Source organism: Abramis brama (genome assembly GCF_963993115.1).
Source record: "Abramis brama genome assembly, chromosome: 22".
NCBI classification, from domain to species: domain Eukaryota; kingdom Metazoa; phylum Chordata; class Actinopteri; order Cypriniformes; family Leuciscidae; genus Abramis; species Abramis brama.
The window spans coordinates 2,318,553-2,335,411 of record NC_139984.1 but is presented as its reverse complement, the minus strand read 5'-3'; the positions used below and the strand labels follow the sequence as shown (position 1 = coordinate 2,335,411).

At 37.4% G+C, this 16,859-nt stretch overlaps 1 protein-coding gene across 1 annotated transcript in view; it reads right to left on the bottom strand.

The window, feature by feature from the left end:
* Window positions 1-2,879: 2,879 nt before the first annotated feature.
* Window positions 2,880-16,859, bottom strand: part of tnnc1a (troponin C type 1a (slow)) — a 35,611-nt gene continuing 21,631 nt past the window's right edge. The window contains exons 4-7 of the mRNA XM_084098146.1: window positions 15,573-15,719; window positions 10,363-10,477; window positions 10,138-10,274; window positions 2,880-4,985 (exon numbers count right to left, since the gene is read on the bottom strand). Coding sequence (XP_083954272.1) covers window positions 4,954-4,985; window positions 10,138-10,274; window positions 10,363-10,477; window positions 15,573-15,719 — 431 coding nt within the window. The 3' untranslated portion in view covers window positions 2,880-4,953. The remainder of the gene's footprint in view (window positions 4,986-10,137; window positions 10,275-10,362; window positions 10,478-15,572; window positions 15,720-16,859) is intronic.

Genomic DNA, 16,859 nt, shown 5'->3' with positions numbered 1-16,859 from the left:
TTGTTTCTCTAAATGGACATTCCCAGAATTCCCTGTGTGACACTTCACATTTGATGCTATTTCATTTAAATAATTATGTTTCTTCTTGGTTTTTGTTATCAGTTTTATACATTTGGGGTTTATATTACATCATATATTGTTTAATGAATGTTTATGGCATTATTTGGAGTCATGTGTGTGTCACCATGATGGTGTTTTGTGTTTGTGTGTATGACACTGTGCACCTTCTTAATATTAACATGTGCCTCAGTTTGTGGAAAACTAATGGTATACTTAAATCATCGTGTGCTTTTCTTTTTTACCCCTTGTGTTATTATGATGGTTATCAGTATATTACAAAGATATAAAGCAGACTTTAATACTTTAGTGAAATTTAATGTTAACATTTATCGGTTTATGTAATATAACGGTTGTCCCGTGAAAACTAAAAGGTTCCTACTGTATTTTTTATGGTAAAGTACTGGGAACCACAGCTGATGTTTTTTTTACCACACATTTAAATACTGCTGAAGGTTTTTTTTTTTTTTTTTTTTTTTTTTTTTTCAAAGTAAGGTTGCTACCATATTTTTTACGGTAAAATACTGGCAACCAAGCTGACGTTTTTTTTACCGTAAATTTCACAGGGGTTTGTTTTACATCGTGTTTTTTTGCCCGTAAATTTAAATCCCGTAAAACATAAAAGGTTGCTACCTTATTTTTTACGGTAAAATACTGGCAACCACAGCTGCCGGTTTTTTACCGTAAATTTTACAGTTTTTTTTTTAACAGTGCATAGTTTCTGGCAACTTTTGTTGATTAACAAATGAATTTACAACTTCCAGGAACAAAGATCTAATATTTGGCCAAAATGTTGAGTAAAACTCAATAGGGAGACCATCTATTCCTGGGGCCTTTTTTTCGGGAAATGCCTTAATTGCAGCTTCAATCTCAGAGGTTGTAAAGACTTTCCGTATATCTTCCTTTTGATGATCTGATAAGCGCTGTAATTTGACCGATTTAAGAAAGGAATCTGGGTCATCATCTTTAACCTCTGATGTATACAAGTGTTCATAAAATTGCTTAAATCTTTTATTAATAATATCATTGTTTGTAATAACATCATCTGATTCTTCCTCTTTTAAAGAAGTTCCATCTGCTAATTGATCATAAACATGAGGGTCACCCAGGCATAATAAGAATGAAAACATTGGCAAGAGGATACCTCTGGTGGCCGGGTCTCAACCAAGACATTCAGATCTTTGTAAGTAAGTGCGCTCCATGTGAGTTGGGGTGAAACCAACCACCCTGTGCTCCTCTTCACCCAGGGTCATGGACAACAACACCCTGGGAGCGCATTCACGTAGACTATGCAGAAATAGACAAGCAACACTTCTTAGTCATTGTGGATGTTCATTCAGAATGGGTGGAAATCTTTCCTACTCAGATGACCAATGCAGGAGACTATAAACCTTTTGCGTCATCTCTGGGCTGCCTATGGATTCCCAAAAGAGCTGGTATCGGTCAATGGCCCACCATTCACCTCCAGGGAGTTTGAGGAGTTCCTAAGGAATAATGATGTGCGTCACGTTCTGTCTCCTCCATATCATCCAGCCACAGACGATCAAACCGAGCGAGTGGTACAAATTTTCAAAAAAGCATGGGAAAGATCACGAGCACAATCTGTAGCACCTCATCTACGCCTGGCTCATTTTCTGTTGACACTCCCCATACAGTAACAGAGCGAACACCTGCTGAACTGTTTCTGAATAAACAGCCTCGTATCCGTCTCACACTGCTAAAACCAGATACATCCGCTGTTGTTCTCAAACTCTCACGATGCACCTTCCAGGAAGCTCAGATCTTTAGAGGTTGGCCAGAAGGTCATTGTGCGGTACCGTCGACACTCAGATCATGCCTGGCTTCAAGGTGTCATCTTGTTCAAGCATGGACATTCAAAGATAGAAGCTAATACATAAGATTGTAAGAAGCTGAAACAAGTGATATAAGATTGCTCACACAAATGTAAAATAACGTGATCATCAAACATTAAACAGCATGTAAATCAAAACTGCTTAATGTTACCAAATGAAATGTCGAACCCATGAAGAGAAAACGACTGTGAAGCTTTGGGGGTGTTGGACTCGATCTACTCCATCTGTGTTTTGATCATCGTTCTGAATATGATCAAAGCATGATTTTTCTCAGCTTTTTGTTTAAAATGTTGCCTTTCTTTATGAAACTTACCGACATTCAAGTGTTGAAAAAGTAATGCATGAAGCTAATAAATGTTTTTCAAATTAAAGTACAGTTAAAGGTATTTTTCAAGTATAAAAAATAATATCTACATTTGAACATAGTAGTATACTGCAAGTGCAAAAATAATATATAAATATATAGTATAATGTTATGCTCACTTAAAGAAAACTTACAAGTATACTTGCAGTATAAACTACTAAACTTGTAGTTTACTGAGTACACTTCAGTGTGTACTTTCATAAACTAAAAAATGTACTACTTGTATTAAAATATTAAACTACTAGTATACTTATAAGTTCACTTGTAGTACAGATGGATTACAAATGAGAAACCTAGTTGTGTACTTAAAGTCTACTACTGTTACACTTATAGTACACTTAAACTTATACTTTTATATACTAAAAGTGGGCCAATTTAGTCCCAATCAGTATTGAAACAAGTACAAGTTCACAAGTACACATTGATATTAGTGTGGCGATATGCGAGAGCATTGGATGATCACGGGCACGCTCTCAAATACAGAGCTATAATGAATCACGACTACGCCACCCCAGCATTAACCCAGCTGGGGAAATACCCATAAGAAAAAGGGGCACACAAGTTCGTTTCTCCCTCCCACAATCACAAGACACTGAGACGTGAATACGTACAAAAATATATATAATTCTTTATTTAATGATCATAAATAGTTTAATAAAAGGGTACTAGAGTCAGTCAAACAATGGGGCTGGATGGCAAGGCCACTACTTTGTATATGAGCAACGAAGTTCAATCAGTAAACAGACATGTCGACTCTCGTGACGGAGCTGGGGTGCACCATTAGCTGGACAGGCTGAGCAGTAGGCCTCGAATCAGCCCGCAAGGAGTACACCGTGCCCAAAACTTCCAAAGCACACACACACTCGTGAAATCCACTACAAGTAAACCTCTACCGCACACTCAAAGGAGAACTTCTGTTCACCATGCACAGGACGGCTAGCCTGCCCGCTTTTGGGTCACCCCTGCTCCTGTGAAAGAAACAGAAAACAAATTAACAAAAGAATATAACAGCCTATGAACAAACAGCATCAATTGGTATTGATATTGCCAGCAATAGGCAGTTAATGCCAAATAAACACAGAAACAAGTACCGTTGCTACTGACAGTAAAGACAAAGAACACAAAACAAAATGAAAACAAATGAAAGCAAAACACATGAAAGCAAAACTAGAAACAACAACTAGGAGCAAAATAAATAGAAACAAAACAAAAGGAAACAAAACAACTAGAAACAAAACAGCAGCGTCGAGGCTAAACCGCGTCGCAATCAAGCGCCCTCTTTAATAATGGCCTAAAATACACAAGGAACAAGATTAAAAAACATACTTTTACTTAAAGTGGACATAAAGACATGAGTGGGTTTACATACCGATCGGCCGGACTTCCGTTCGAATATCCGGCAGACCATTCCCTCATCCCATTTACTACACAGAGGAATTCACGCGTCATACATTTACAAAATAAATACAGTCCCATGCCCACATATACACAATACAATGGACCTACCTCACGCACCGAGCAGTAAAGTAGCAGTCACTCACAGCACGCCGGGTTATACGTGCGATCGGTTCCCTTTTCTACACTGGAACTACAGCAGCAATGTAGAGGAACAAAAAAACCCTCGAGCAGTACGCTCCGTACCTCCACACAGACACCAGCTGCGCGAAAAAGTCAGCTCACACAGAGCAAGCGAGCACCAACAACCATGACACTCAGATGAACGCAAGGATGACGCCATATCCTACCACTCTGGAAATGCCCTTTATAAGGCCCGCTAAATAATCATGGGGCGGAGTCATGCTTAAAGGAGCACTTCACCACATTAGTATACTTACTACATAAAGTATACTTAAAAATATACTTGAACATTACTTAAGTAGCCTATACTTAATTAAATTAACTTGAAGTATACTTTTTTGTAAGGGTTAGCTGGACAATAACTTTATTCTAGAGCTGCTGTAAAGCCAAAACAATCTCTGTTACTGTAATTTCCTATTATCACTGTAAAGCTGATTTGAAACAATCTATATTGTTAAAAGCGCTATATAAATGAAAGTGACTTGGCCATCCCATAAATACTAGTGATGCTAGTATAACTCTCTAATACTCTCATTTAAGTAGCTTTTTAAAATGTGCCACAGGAAAAAGAAAAATTACTATTGTGCATCTTGAGACAAAACAATGGCACTGAAATATTGCAAGATATTTCAATGCAAGTTGCTTTCAGTTAAAACAGCTCAAACATGCAAACTCCTGGGACTAGGCTTAAGCCTTGTCTGTGAAAGAGGGCATCCTTGTTATGTTTTAATGCATGACTCAAGGAAAAAACAGGCCAAAATATTCAAAAGCTTTATTCTGTCTTCATGAACAAGCAGACAAGTAGCATTTTGTTAATTTGACATAGGCTGGAAAACAATACACTCTCAAATGTACACTCAGTCTTTACTAAAAAAAAAAAAGATTGAAAGATGTGGATTATGGGAATCCCTTTAGGATAGTTATGTCTTTAAGTGTAAAACAAACTGCAGTAGAATGAATAGAGTAGAATTATACACATATTAATAAGATAGAACAATAGAGGATCTGTTAGTCTATATTGTCTCTCATCAAGCTTGAATATTTACTATCCTTTTGTTTGACAATCCAGGTAGAAACACCAGGAAGACATTCCTTCATCCTTTATTCCACCCCTTTCATGAACTCCAGGAACTCTGCAATAGAAGGATAGTGGAGATGCATGGGACAGAGACGAGGATAGATTTGCATCACATTGGGTCTTAAAGGGTTGTGAAACAAATACTGTCTCTGTAGCAACATTGCAAAACATTTAAAGCAATCTCTCATCATTCCAAAACATCACAGCATGGACACTGCCTCCTGAAACCATTGCTGACTTTTCTGATCAAATTGAGCATTTCATCAAAATGTCTGAAAATGCAATATATCAAAAGAAAGACAACAACAACAATCTTCAAGCTGCATGCATTCTTTTTTTATAAACACTTGAATGTGGGTAAGTTTCATAAAAATACATTTTTAACAAAAAGTTAAGAAAATCGAGTTTTATTTTTCAAAGACTACACCATGTGCATAATCAATTCTTCTATTGCTGGTTTCTGCTTCTTTTTCACCTGTGTTTTTGATCAGGAGTTTCTGTACTCTTACAGAAGATGTGTCTCCTACCCCTGATGCTATGTGGACGTCATACCAACTATGCCATGCTTACCAATGCCTGCTTGTAGATCTCAAACTAACAAACTAAGCACTAAGCTTGGAGGCCTCAGCTCTGAACCATTAAAGTGTCAGCGGGCGAGCAGTACACCTTGCTCCCATAACAATGTTAGGAAGGTCCTGAAGCTTCTATGCTCAAAAGGACTCTAAACTAGTCCGAGGAGAGTCTAGACCCCTTAGAGCAGAGCTACCAGAAAACAGACAGAGCCTCAGTTAAGCCAATGACCTCCTTTTTCCCCCAGCACCCAGATCTATTATTGTTTCTCTGCGCTCCCAGTTCCTCAGAAGAAGAGCTTGCTTTAGCCAGACTCGCCTTTTGCTCTTCTCCACAGGAACTTGCTCCTGGAAAGGGCACAGACAATTTAGGAGGAGCTGAAAGAAATTAAAAAAGGGGGGTAAGAGCTTGGGCCTCAGCCCTGCTCAATCACTCTCCTCTTTCTTTGTCTCATCCACAGCTCCCTGCTCTGTGTGCAAATTTCTCCTGTTATGGGGCCTTTGCCCCAACTCGCCTCTCTAAACCTGTCCAGAGTGTGTGCCAAACAGTCCCGAGGGTGAGACAGGAGTCAAACAAGCACAGCTTTATCTGAGTCCTTGATCCCTGACAAATTAAGCCACAGATGCCCCTCCATCGCCACCATAGCAGCCATGGACCGGCCAATATAGCAGGCCGCCTGCTTGGCTGGATCGGTGACTATCAGAGTTCAGAGACTGTTTTAGGGGATAAGCCCTCCCCTTGATCCTGGTAAGCTTGCAGTACTGCCATAGTGTGTAAAGCTCCACCAGTTTCTCCAGCCGCCACATACGCTCTGCCCACCAACCTCAATGTCGTCTGATATGGTTTAGAGGTCAAAACGGGAGCCTTCAGCAATGAGGATGTGCCCAAGGAAAGGTAATTCGCTAAATTGATTTTCACCTGAGGCATTCACCCATAACCCTTCTCACCGACCCCCTCTACATTTGAATAACTCAAAGCCGAATGAACCAAACAAGCTTAATTAGATTCAAGCTTAATCGTGCTGTGGCGTGAGTCACGAGCTCCCTTAGCTCATCGTATTCAGTGTGATGCTGCATGGAGCCGGAAACAGATCTAGCAGATATACACCACATCCTCAATGCGAGATCCCAGACAGATAACACACAGCTCGTGACCATCGGCAGGCGTTTAAAAAACGAGAGCATAGAGGAACACGGTGTTTGAACTGTCTGCTCGCCACATTCTGCTGACCTTCTATCCTTTCTTTTACACATACTGCTATCTTCACACAGCACACAAACAAGCGGCTTCCTGAAGACTAAGAAGCTGACGACGTGTTCTCAGGCATCTTTCTGATACACTGGGGCGCACCTTACAACGCCATCACACTGCGTCAGTCATGTGCTTGTACACGTGCCACAGACACCGGGTTCCACAAGGGCACGTCCCATAGCGTCAGCTGCTGACACCGTGTAGAAGTTCCCTCGAAAGGGAACATGGGTTGTCGGAAAATTCTGTCAATGGCGGGGAAGCATTGTGTCATAAATGATGGAAAATTCCATTAATGGTGAGGAAGGAGTTAAGTAAGTGGTTTTAATGCAGCATAATCAAACTCTGCAGAGTTTAAAGGGATAGTTCACTTTGAAATTAAATTTTGGTATGTTTTAGCTTACCTCAAGGGCATCCAAGATGTAGGTGTCTTTTTTTCCGCAGTAGTTTCAATTTTGATATTTTAGGTCAAACCGTTCTTGTCTGTCAGTCATATAATGCAGGTCTATGTCCAAATTAAAACAATTCCCCATCGTAAGTACACATTGATGGCCTAAGACACGAAACGAGCGGTTTGTGTGAGAAAACGAACAGTATTTATATCGTTTTTACCTCTTATACACAGCCACGTCCAAGTGATCTGAGGGCGTGCGCACTTCCTAGTGTGTGACGTGTACACAGACTGGTGCATACACTCTAAAAAAAAAATCTTAACAAAACGGTCAATGACTGTCAGCTACGGCTGCCAAACAAAAACCGTAAAAATAAAGTAAAAAATCCTAATTTAAACGAAGTGCAAAAAAATTTTACAGAAATTTTCCTTAAATGTTTTACAGAAAAACACTGTTATTTTACAGCTATTTCCTGAATTATTACGATCAAACACCTTCACTGTAAAAAAAACCTATAAAAAAACAGTCAAATGACTGTCAGCAATGGCTGCCATACAAAAACCGTAAAATTAATATAAAATATCCTAATTTAAATAAGTGCAAAATACTTTTACAGAAATCTTCATTAATCTTTTTTAATAGAAACACAGTTATTCCACATTTATTTTCTGAATTTTTTACTGAAAAACATGCAGTTAACTACATGCATGATTTGCTGTGACTATACATCACTATATCAGCAACTACACAGTTACTGTCAGTTAAATAAAGCAACATGCAGCATATCGTCAGAGTTTCTCTGCTCATCCTGGACTGAAGCTCAGGCTCTACTCTTCAACACAATGGTGACACACAAAACACGCCATACAGAAACACTTTAAACCCCAACAGAACATTAAACACTACCAGATCTCTCAGGATCTCAGCATCTTCACTTATTACAATCCAGACTTTATTTCTTTCATACTAACATTCTTATTGAGAATTAACAGAGGTTTAAAAGTTGAAGTTTTATTGAAAAGAATAAAGTTTGATGTCACCATGATGGAGATCAGTGTTTGCTTTAGTTGGGCTCTTGACCTTTTAGTTTAACAGAAGTATTTCTCTGGCTGCTTTAACTGTGTGTCTCTGATGCATATCTGTTATAGTAGGAATCCAAGAGAAACTCAGATCAGATGATGTTGGTCACTTCTTAGTGATGATAGTCATCATGTAGTTTCTTGCTTCATTGAAACCTTCTGAAGTATAATATCTGATTAAGTCATTAAATATTAGTTGTTAATTTTGCATGATGAAACTGCTATAGAAGATCCTGCAGTGCTGTGATATTCAGATTTTATGAAGTCATTATACAGAAAATGTTTTGACAGGATCATATAGACTCACTCAGACATCAAGAATCAGCGTATGAATCGCAACAATGGTGACAATGAAAAAAAATCTGAACTACTATAAAGTCACAAAAAGGCTTTGTTGGTTGTCACCATTGTTGAGATTCATATGTTGATTCTTGATGTCTCTATAGCCTACTACAAAAAAATAAAAAAAATAAAAAAAATTAACCATCTCAAAACTTTTTTTGTAAATTTTTTTTGTGTGTAAATTTCAGATGGTTATAATACTGATGCCACAATATTACAAAGGACATGTGAAAAATTATGACATTAACTATAGACTTTGTATAAAGCTAAATTCCATCATATTATTTAATTTAAGCAAACTAATTCAGAGATTTTACTATCATATCAGTGAATCAGATTATCATATGATGACTATAACATCACCAATAAATGACCAAGATCATCTGATATTTTTTCCAGCATTTATTGCTATAACAAATGTGTATCAAATACACAGTTAAAACAACCAGAGAAAAACAAAAGTTAAAAACTCAAGAGTCATGAGCCCAACTAAAGCAGACACTGATCTCAATCATGGTGACATCAAATTTATTTTACATTTTTTTACACTTTATTTAAATTAGCATATTTTACTTTAATTTTATGGTTTTTGTTTGGCAGCCGCAGCTGCCAGTCATTTGACCCTTTTTTTTACGATTTTTTTACAATGAAGGTTTATGATCGTGATTATTCAGGAAATACCTGTAAAATAACAGTGCTTTTCAGTTTATTTAATTTAGGATGTTTTACAGTTTTTTGGGGAGCTGACAGTCATTTGACCATTTTATCATTTAACTGTTTTGTTACTGTTTAATTACAGATTATATTTGTAATTTTACATACATTTTTATGTAATTTAAGAAAACAGAAAAAATACTGTGTTAAAAATACGATCAATTTTCTGTATAAAAAATGTGAATTACTAGAATTTGTCATTAATGTCACAATACCTAAAATAACAGCTGAATTTTTATTTTACAGATATTATTTGTAATTTTACAGTGTTTTGACTACAATTTAAAATTAAAGAAAATGATCGTCAAAAAATCACAGTTATTTTCTGTAAAATTAGGATTTTTTTTTACAGTGTAGATATATACACTAGATGTCGCCTTAAAGACATTCGTTCCAATGAACTGCCGTAGACAAGGCGACATCTAGTGTATATATCTATGCACCAGTCTGCGTACACGTCAGATCAGATCACTTGGACGTGGCTGTGTATAAGAGGTAAAAACGATATAAATACTGTTCGTTTTCTCACACAAACCGCTCGTTTCGTGTCTCAGGCCATCAATGTGTACTTACGATGGGGAATTGTTTTAATTTGGACTTCTCTGTGCATGCTCTTTGAGACAGTGACCATAAACCTGCATTATATGACTGACAGACAAGAACGGTTTGACCTAAAAATATCAAAATTGAAACTACTGCGGAAAAAAAGACACCTACATCTTGGATGCCCTTGAGGTAAGCTAAAACATACCAACATTTAATTTCAAAGTGAACTATCCCTTTAAGAGGATTGCTCAGAGGGGAACATACTAAAGTTTTACTTCATGAACTTGAGTATAAGACAACAATAACACATGCTTACCATCATAATCGATTTTTCCATCATTGTTTTTGTCTCCGTCCCTCATCAGTTCCTCAATGTCATCTTCAGTGATGGTTTCACCTGTACCTTCCAGCATCAGCTTCAGTTCATCAAGATCAATATACCCATCTGTATTCCTGTATTCCAGAACCAATCAAAAACCATCAGAAACCACTAAACCCACCACAGATTAGTTATCTTACTTTAGTTTAAGGACACACATACTTATCAAACATACGGAAGAGTTCGGCCAGTTCTTCTTCTGACTTTCCTTTGCTGTCATCTTTCATGCATCTCACCATCATGACCAAAAACTCTTCAAAATCCACCGTACCACTGCCTGCACACATGCACAAACAATCGTTTTAGCACATGCTCATTTCAGAACTGCAATGACAGTACACTGTAAATGCAAACATCGTATTTAATTAAAAATAGTAAATTGACCTTAATCATTTTTTTTCAACCTGCTATTAACACTCACTTTTAGTAAGTTACTTGTACTTTGAGGTTGAAAAATTGTACCAGCTTAGTCTACTTGAGCTGGATTCATTTAGAAAAAGTAAGTTTATGACTTGAGGGCATGCGCAGATCAGTCCTCTCTACGCTAGACGGCGATATATGGCCACGCCAAGACCCGCCCTTGAATAGCTACTATTGGCTGAAGGTGAAAACCGTAATTTTAAGCCACCATTGTGGTGATTAGTGTTTGTTTTAGTTGGGCTCTTGACCATTATATCATTAATTTAACCTTTTGTTTGACTGCTGTGTCTGAGTTAAAACAGCCAGATGAACAAACAGAAAAGGTAATCTGACGTTGATGGTTGTGTTTTAACATAATCGTTATTTCACAATCATTTGACCTGATTCACTGAACTCATATAGTTCAGAGTTAATTTCTGAGTTAGGTTTACTTTATTAATTATAGCAGCACTGTCCTGGTACAGGATATTTTTTTTAGCAATTTCAATGAAATCCAAATAATCAAAAAAAAATGTAAAAAAAATGTGCCTACATTTTTTATGTAGGCACACAGACATCAAGAATTAGCATATGAATCTCAACAATGGTGACAAACAGATCACCCCTGATCATAAGCTCATTATTTATTCATGCAGCAATGCATGATGGGAGCCATGAATGAGTTTTGATTGGTTGCACCCAGAATGCACTGCAACATGCTTTATAATTGTCACCATTGTTGAGATTCACAGGCTGATTCTTGATGTCAATGTGTCTAAAAACTAAATTAAACAAAATTTTTTATTTTTTTTTTGTATAATGGAAACTTTTAAGAAATTCTAAATATTATGCTGTACAAGGACAGTGCTATAATTAATAAAGTAAACCTAACTCAGAAATTGGTTTCTTTAATTTAAGTGAACTTGAAAAATGAGTGAGCAGAACTAAAAGTGTTAAGTTGTAGGTATTTAGTAATTCTAAGTGGGGTTAAATTTATATCAAGCAATCCACACAAAATGAAAAAACTAAGTTAACACTAATCATGACTATTAAGTTACATGAACATAAAAAAAACGTGCTAGTGGTACTACTTGATTTAGTACTGCACACTTAAAATAAACAAGCTTTTCTAACTCACTAATCTTAAGCTTACTTTGCTTAATTTTTTTGAGGCAACGAGTTTGCATACTTTTTTTAAGTAAGGTCAACTAATTACATTTTACAGTGTACATGCACTGACATTTTATTTTTTATACACTTTGTACAGCATTTTAATGTTTTTTCACATTTTTCAAATCACTACTACATGACACATACTTGCCATTAATAACAAATTTATCACAAAAGCAAATATGAGAACAATTAAATAAAAATGTGTACCAATAGGTGTAAAAAATAATCTTGTATTTTATATAAATATTGTGATTAATAATAAAGTAATTTATTATAACATAAATATGAATAAAATAAAATACCATGTATCATACTGTATATCATTGCATCTTGCTGTACATTTAGCACCACACCATACTACAGTACTGTATGTTTCCTTTCTGCCATCCTGCATTGGCTCTACACTCGCTTCTCACAGTCATGTGTCACAGGCCAGCTAAAAATGTCTGGGTTTTGGCACAAATATTAAAAAAAGTACTTAAAACATTTGAAAGAGATGCAAAAACACACATTTTGTATTAATATCATTCTAATATTGATATATATATTTTTAAAGGTATCTATATCGATACTGCAGTATCGATGTGCCCATCCCTACTTGGTAGTTGTAGATTACTTTTACACTTATGTCCTGAGTAAATGAAGACAGAATTTTCATTTTTGGGGACCTATTCCTTGAATGGAGAAAGTTGGACTATAATATCAAAACCTCTGAGACTCCAAACAGATTATAGGCTTTTATGAAGATTTATCATTGTAACGTTGTTAAAAGTCAGAGTTGCCTTGCTATTTCCTGTAAGATATAGGAGATTGCTACAACTGAGTGTATTTTAGTTGAGATTAGTGTTGCAGTACCTCATTTTTGAGCATTTCTTGAAGGTCTTGGTCTTGTCTTGTTCTCGACTGCATTTGCACTTGCTCTTGTCTCTGTCTCAGACTAAGAGGACTCAGGATTTTATTTCAAGACAGATCAAGACCACAACAGTGGGGATCTCACTCAATTTCTAGTGTATTGTCCGATTTATTTGTTAACATCTTTACTGTGATTGGAGGTAAACTTCCTGCAACAAATGCAATATTTTATATTTTTATTTCTGACCTGGCAAAAACAGTGAGAAAAGAAATCAAATTAGAAATGTTACTGATTATGATGCCAGGTCAGAAACAGATATTGTGCCAGGTCAGGAATCAACGAGGGATTAGGGGTGTGCGATATTGGCAAAAAATTATACAGTATCTCGATATTTTCTCTGATTTTATCGATAACGACAATTAGACAATATTTTGCTGAGTGATTTTATTGTGCTGGTACCTTTGCAGGATTAGGACTGCCGTGGACAGCTGACTCCTAACGTTTTTGATATTCTTCATATTCTATATGGTGGTCAATTTGCAGCAGTGACAGAAATCAACTTTTCCAATAAAGATTAAAATGATTTTTACCTTTTATGGGCATTTTTTTCCCTTTACAAAGCCATTTTTTACCTAATTAAATGCATGCATCATTTTGTTTTGGCAAATTCTTACATTATATCAAATTCTATTGGAATAATAAGACAAAAATAGAGCTGTTAACAATCAAATGAAATCAGTATCAACTTTTTTGTTTTTTTGTTTAATGCAGATCAGAGGGACATGAATGCATTTAACCTGCAGTTACAAACGCAGAAATAATGTTTTAAAGTTTGAAACATAAAACGTTGAATATTGAGATTAGAAATGATTTAAAAAATGAAAAGATGCTTTAATTATTAAAGTAAAACCGCCAATAGGTGGCAGCAAGTCACGGTTAATGAGTGAATCATTGAGTTTCAACGATTCATTCAAACTGCTGATTCATTCAGGAATGAATAATTTGTTTAAAAACAAAACGCAAAACAGTCCTGTGTCTTTGTTTGGAACTATTTTCGTTGGCGAAATGGAGCAAAAACAGGCAATACTGAGTCTAAAATGTAAGTCACTTAATATTACCTTATTGTTTATTGAACTCTTGTATAAAATCAATACCACATTTGTAATCGTGCTGATTACAAATTTGTGTGATATTGATTAACTACTATACTAAATGATATAAATATAAAAGACATACTGTAACGATCACCAGTGAGAGTGCCCGGGATAACCATCAGAGGGCACTCCAACCCGGACTATTACCACACATCCACAAACTACATTTCCCATAATCCTTTGCCCAGACTAATCAGCCATGATCACATTCACCAGTATGTCATTACCTTGTTTAGCTCACCCCATATAAGCCTGATTTTCACATTCATTCCCTGCGAAGTCTTGTTTAGTGTTTGTACTGCAATTCTGAGCGTGTTTGTATCCTGTTTCTCTTGTGTCCTGGTCACCTTGATTCTCTGCCTGTTCCCTCGGATTTCTCTCCTTGCCTCAGCCCTTTTCTGTTATTGTTTGGATTGCTTGTTTGTGTATGACCCTTGCCTGGATTTGGATTACGTCTTTGGATTACCCTTTCAAAATAAGTACTGCATTTGGATCCTCAACCTCCTTGTCTTGGAGCAGTACATGACACATACAGAGGTAGTTTTTCCCATTCTCTTGAATATTGAGGGCATTATAAATGCAATTTAAATTTAACTAAATCACACAGTGAAAATGTGCACTAGCGCAAGTGCACTAGTCGAAGTTACATCACGTAGAGTAGGTGTGTATATATATTTATATAGTGCTTTTCTTATGCACTACTTTACATCCAAAGCACTATACAATCATATCAGGAGGTCTCTCCTCAACCAGCATCCACTTGGATAATGCAACAACAGCCACAGAGCAATGGCGCCAGTGCGCTCACCACACGCCAGCTATAGGTGGAGAGGAGAGAGAGAGTGATTGAGCCAATTCAGTGGATGGGTATTATTAGGAGGCCATGATTGATAAGGGCAATGGAAGGAATTTGGACAGGACACACTACTTTTTACGAGAAGTGCCATGGAATTTTTAGTGACCACAGAGAGTCAGGACCTCGGTTTAACGTCTCATCTGAAGGATGGTGCTTGTTACAGTATAGTGTCCCTGTCACTTTACTGGGGCATTAGGACCTACACAAACCACAGGGCGAGCATTGCCAACTGCTGGCCTCAATAACCCCTCTTCCAGCAGCAACCTATTTTTCCCAGGAGCCTCCCATCCAGGTACTGACCAGACTCAACCCTGCTTAGCTTCAGTGGGCAACCAGTCTTGGAGTACAAGCTGATATGACTGTGGCCATATCATATTAAGTCAAATTCAAGATATGATTGCAAAAATGACTTGTATGAGATCTTGTTTTTTTATATTATAACATATATCACATGAACAAGAGAACAAGAGCACAATTGCAAACGTGATATTGATTTTATACAAACGTTCAATAAACAAAATTTTATTTTTAAAACATTAATCTCAACATTATTTATCATAGTTGGAATTGTAGCTTCTCTGCCATCTCTGCAGTGCAAGATTGATGAATTTTGTTGTTAGTGATTTCATTTGATTGGTAACAGCTCTATAGATTGTCTTATTTTTCTAATTGTATTTATTGATTAAGACATTTCTCAAGCAGTAAATGGGGATTTTTTTAGAGGAATTTGAGGAGACCTGGTCTGGTCTTAGTCTTGACTCGGTCTTGCCCTGCCTTGGTCTCAACCCCACAATGTCTTGGTCTTTTCTTGGTCACAACACACACTGGTCTTGGTCTTAACTTGGTCTTGGTCTAGGTGGACTTGACTAAAACACTTGTTGACATTACAGGTTAGGGTTCTGGAATGTTACTTATTCTGGATTGTTCTAGACTTTACCATCCTCATCCACCTCGTCAATCATCTCCTGGAGTTCTTCCGGCGTGGGGTTCTGGCCCAGCATCCTCATTACCTTTCCGAGCTCCTTAGTGCTAATACAGCCATCTTCAGCATCCTGAATGAAAATATCAAATGCTGCGCGGAACTCTACAAAACACAACCACAGAACTTAAGCAGTCATTTAAGGTTGTGTGTACATTATAGTGTCTCTGTCATGAACAACTTAATGATATTGTTAATTAATGTCAGTTTAGTAAATCTTTTTTCATATAGCCCTGCTGAAAAACCTAGCATAAACCAGCATTAATTCCACGTTGGTCCAGGCTGGTTTATTCTGGCTAGACCTGGAATAGTGCTGGTCTAGCTGGTGGACCAGCATAGTCAAGCTGTTCTCAAACTGGTGTAGCTGGCGCTCCTGCTTCCCATGGGGACCAGCAAACAGCATCCCATGCTGGTCCCAGCATGCAAAACATAACTCATTCTGGTGACCAGCATTGCTGATTTTTTTTAGCAGGGAGGCTATAAATAATGCTGTTATTGTTTTTTATTAGTTGGGCATGGGTGTTAAATTCAGTTTTCGGTGGGAAACACCGATCTTGATTGGTCAAAAGTGTGGTCAGGTGATGTAGCATCAGCTGAGACCATAAATAGATGCCTGAAATGCACGTCACCAGCTTCTTTGTCTTCAGCAAGCCACTGTTTGCATGTGTGTGAGAAGTCTTGTTCTCTGTGTTAGGAGTTCAAAAAAAGAAACAAAAAGAAGTTTGTCTACTCTCTTGGCCTCAACCCTAAAGAAACCCACACTACTCACGAGGCCTTGCAGAATTAAATGAGCCCTTGCAGAATTACATCCAGCATTGTGGGTAAAGAGGGTCAGGGCGGTGCATTCCTGCAAACTATGTCTATTCTGCAGGTGTACCAGGCCGACCTGCTTAACGACTGTTACGGTCACCTGTTAGTCACCGTCTTCACTACATGTCCCATCATCCTCTCCGGCACATACCTGCACTCACTTCACCATTACCCACACCTGCCAGCGATCATCATCATTACTCACCATGTTCAGCTGTTGTCACCTTGTCTTCCCATTTTCATCTGTGTATTTAAGTTCCTCATTGTTCTCTGTTCTCTGTCGGTTCTCGTCAACACTGTGTTGTAGTTTTGGTATGTTTCTGTTTATATTAAATTCCTGTTGTCACTTCATCCTGTCTTCTGAATCTGCCTCGACGTGCCTCATGCAGCCTAAAGCGTGACAACGACCTGGACTCCGGTGAGGCTACTGACTTT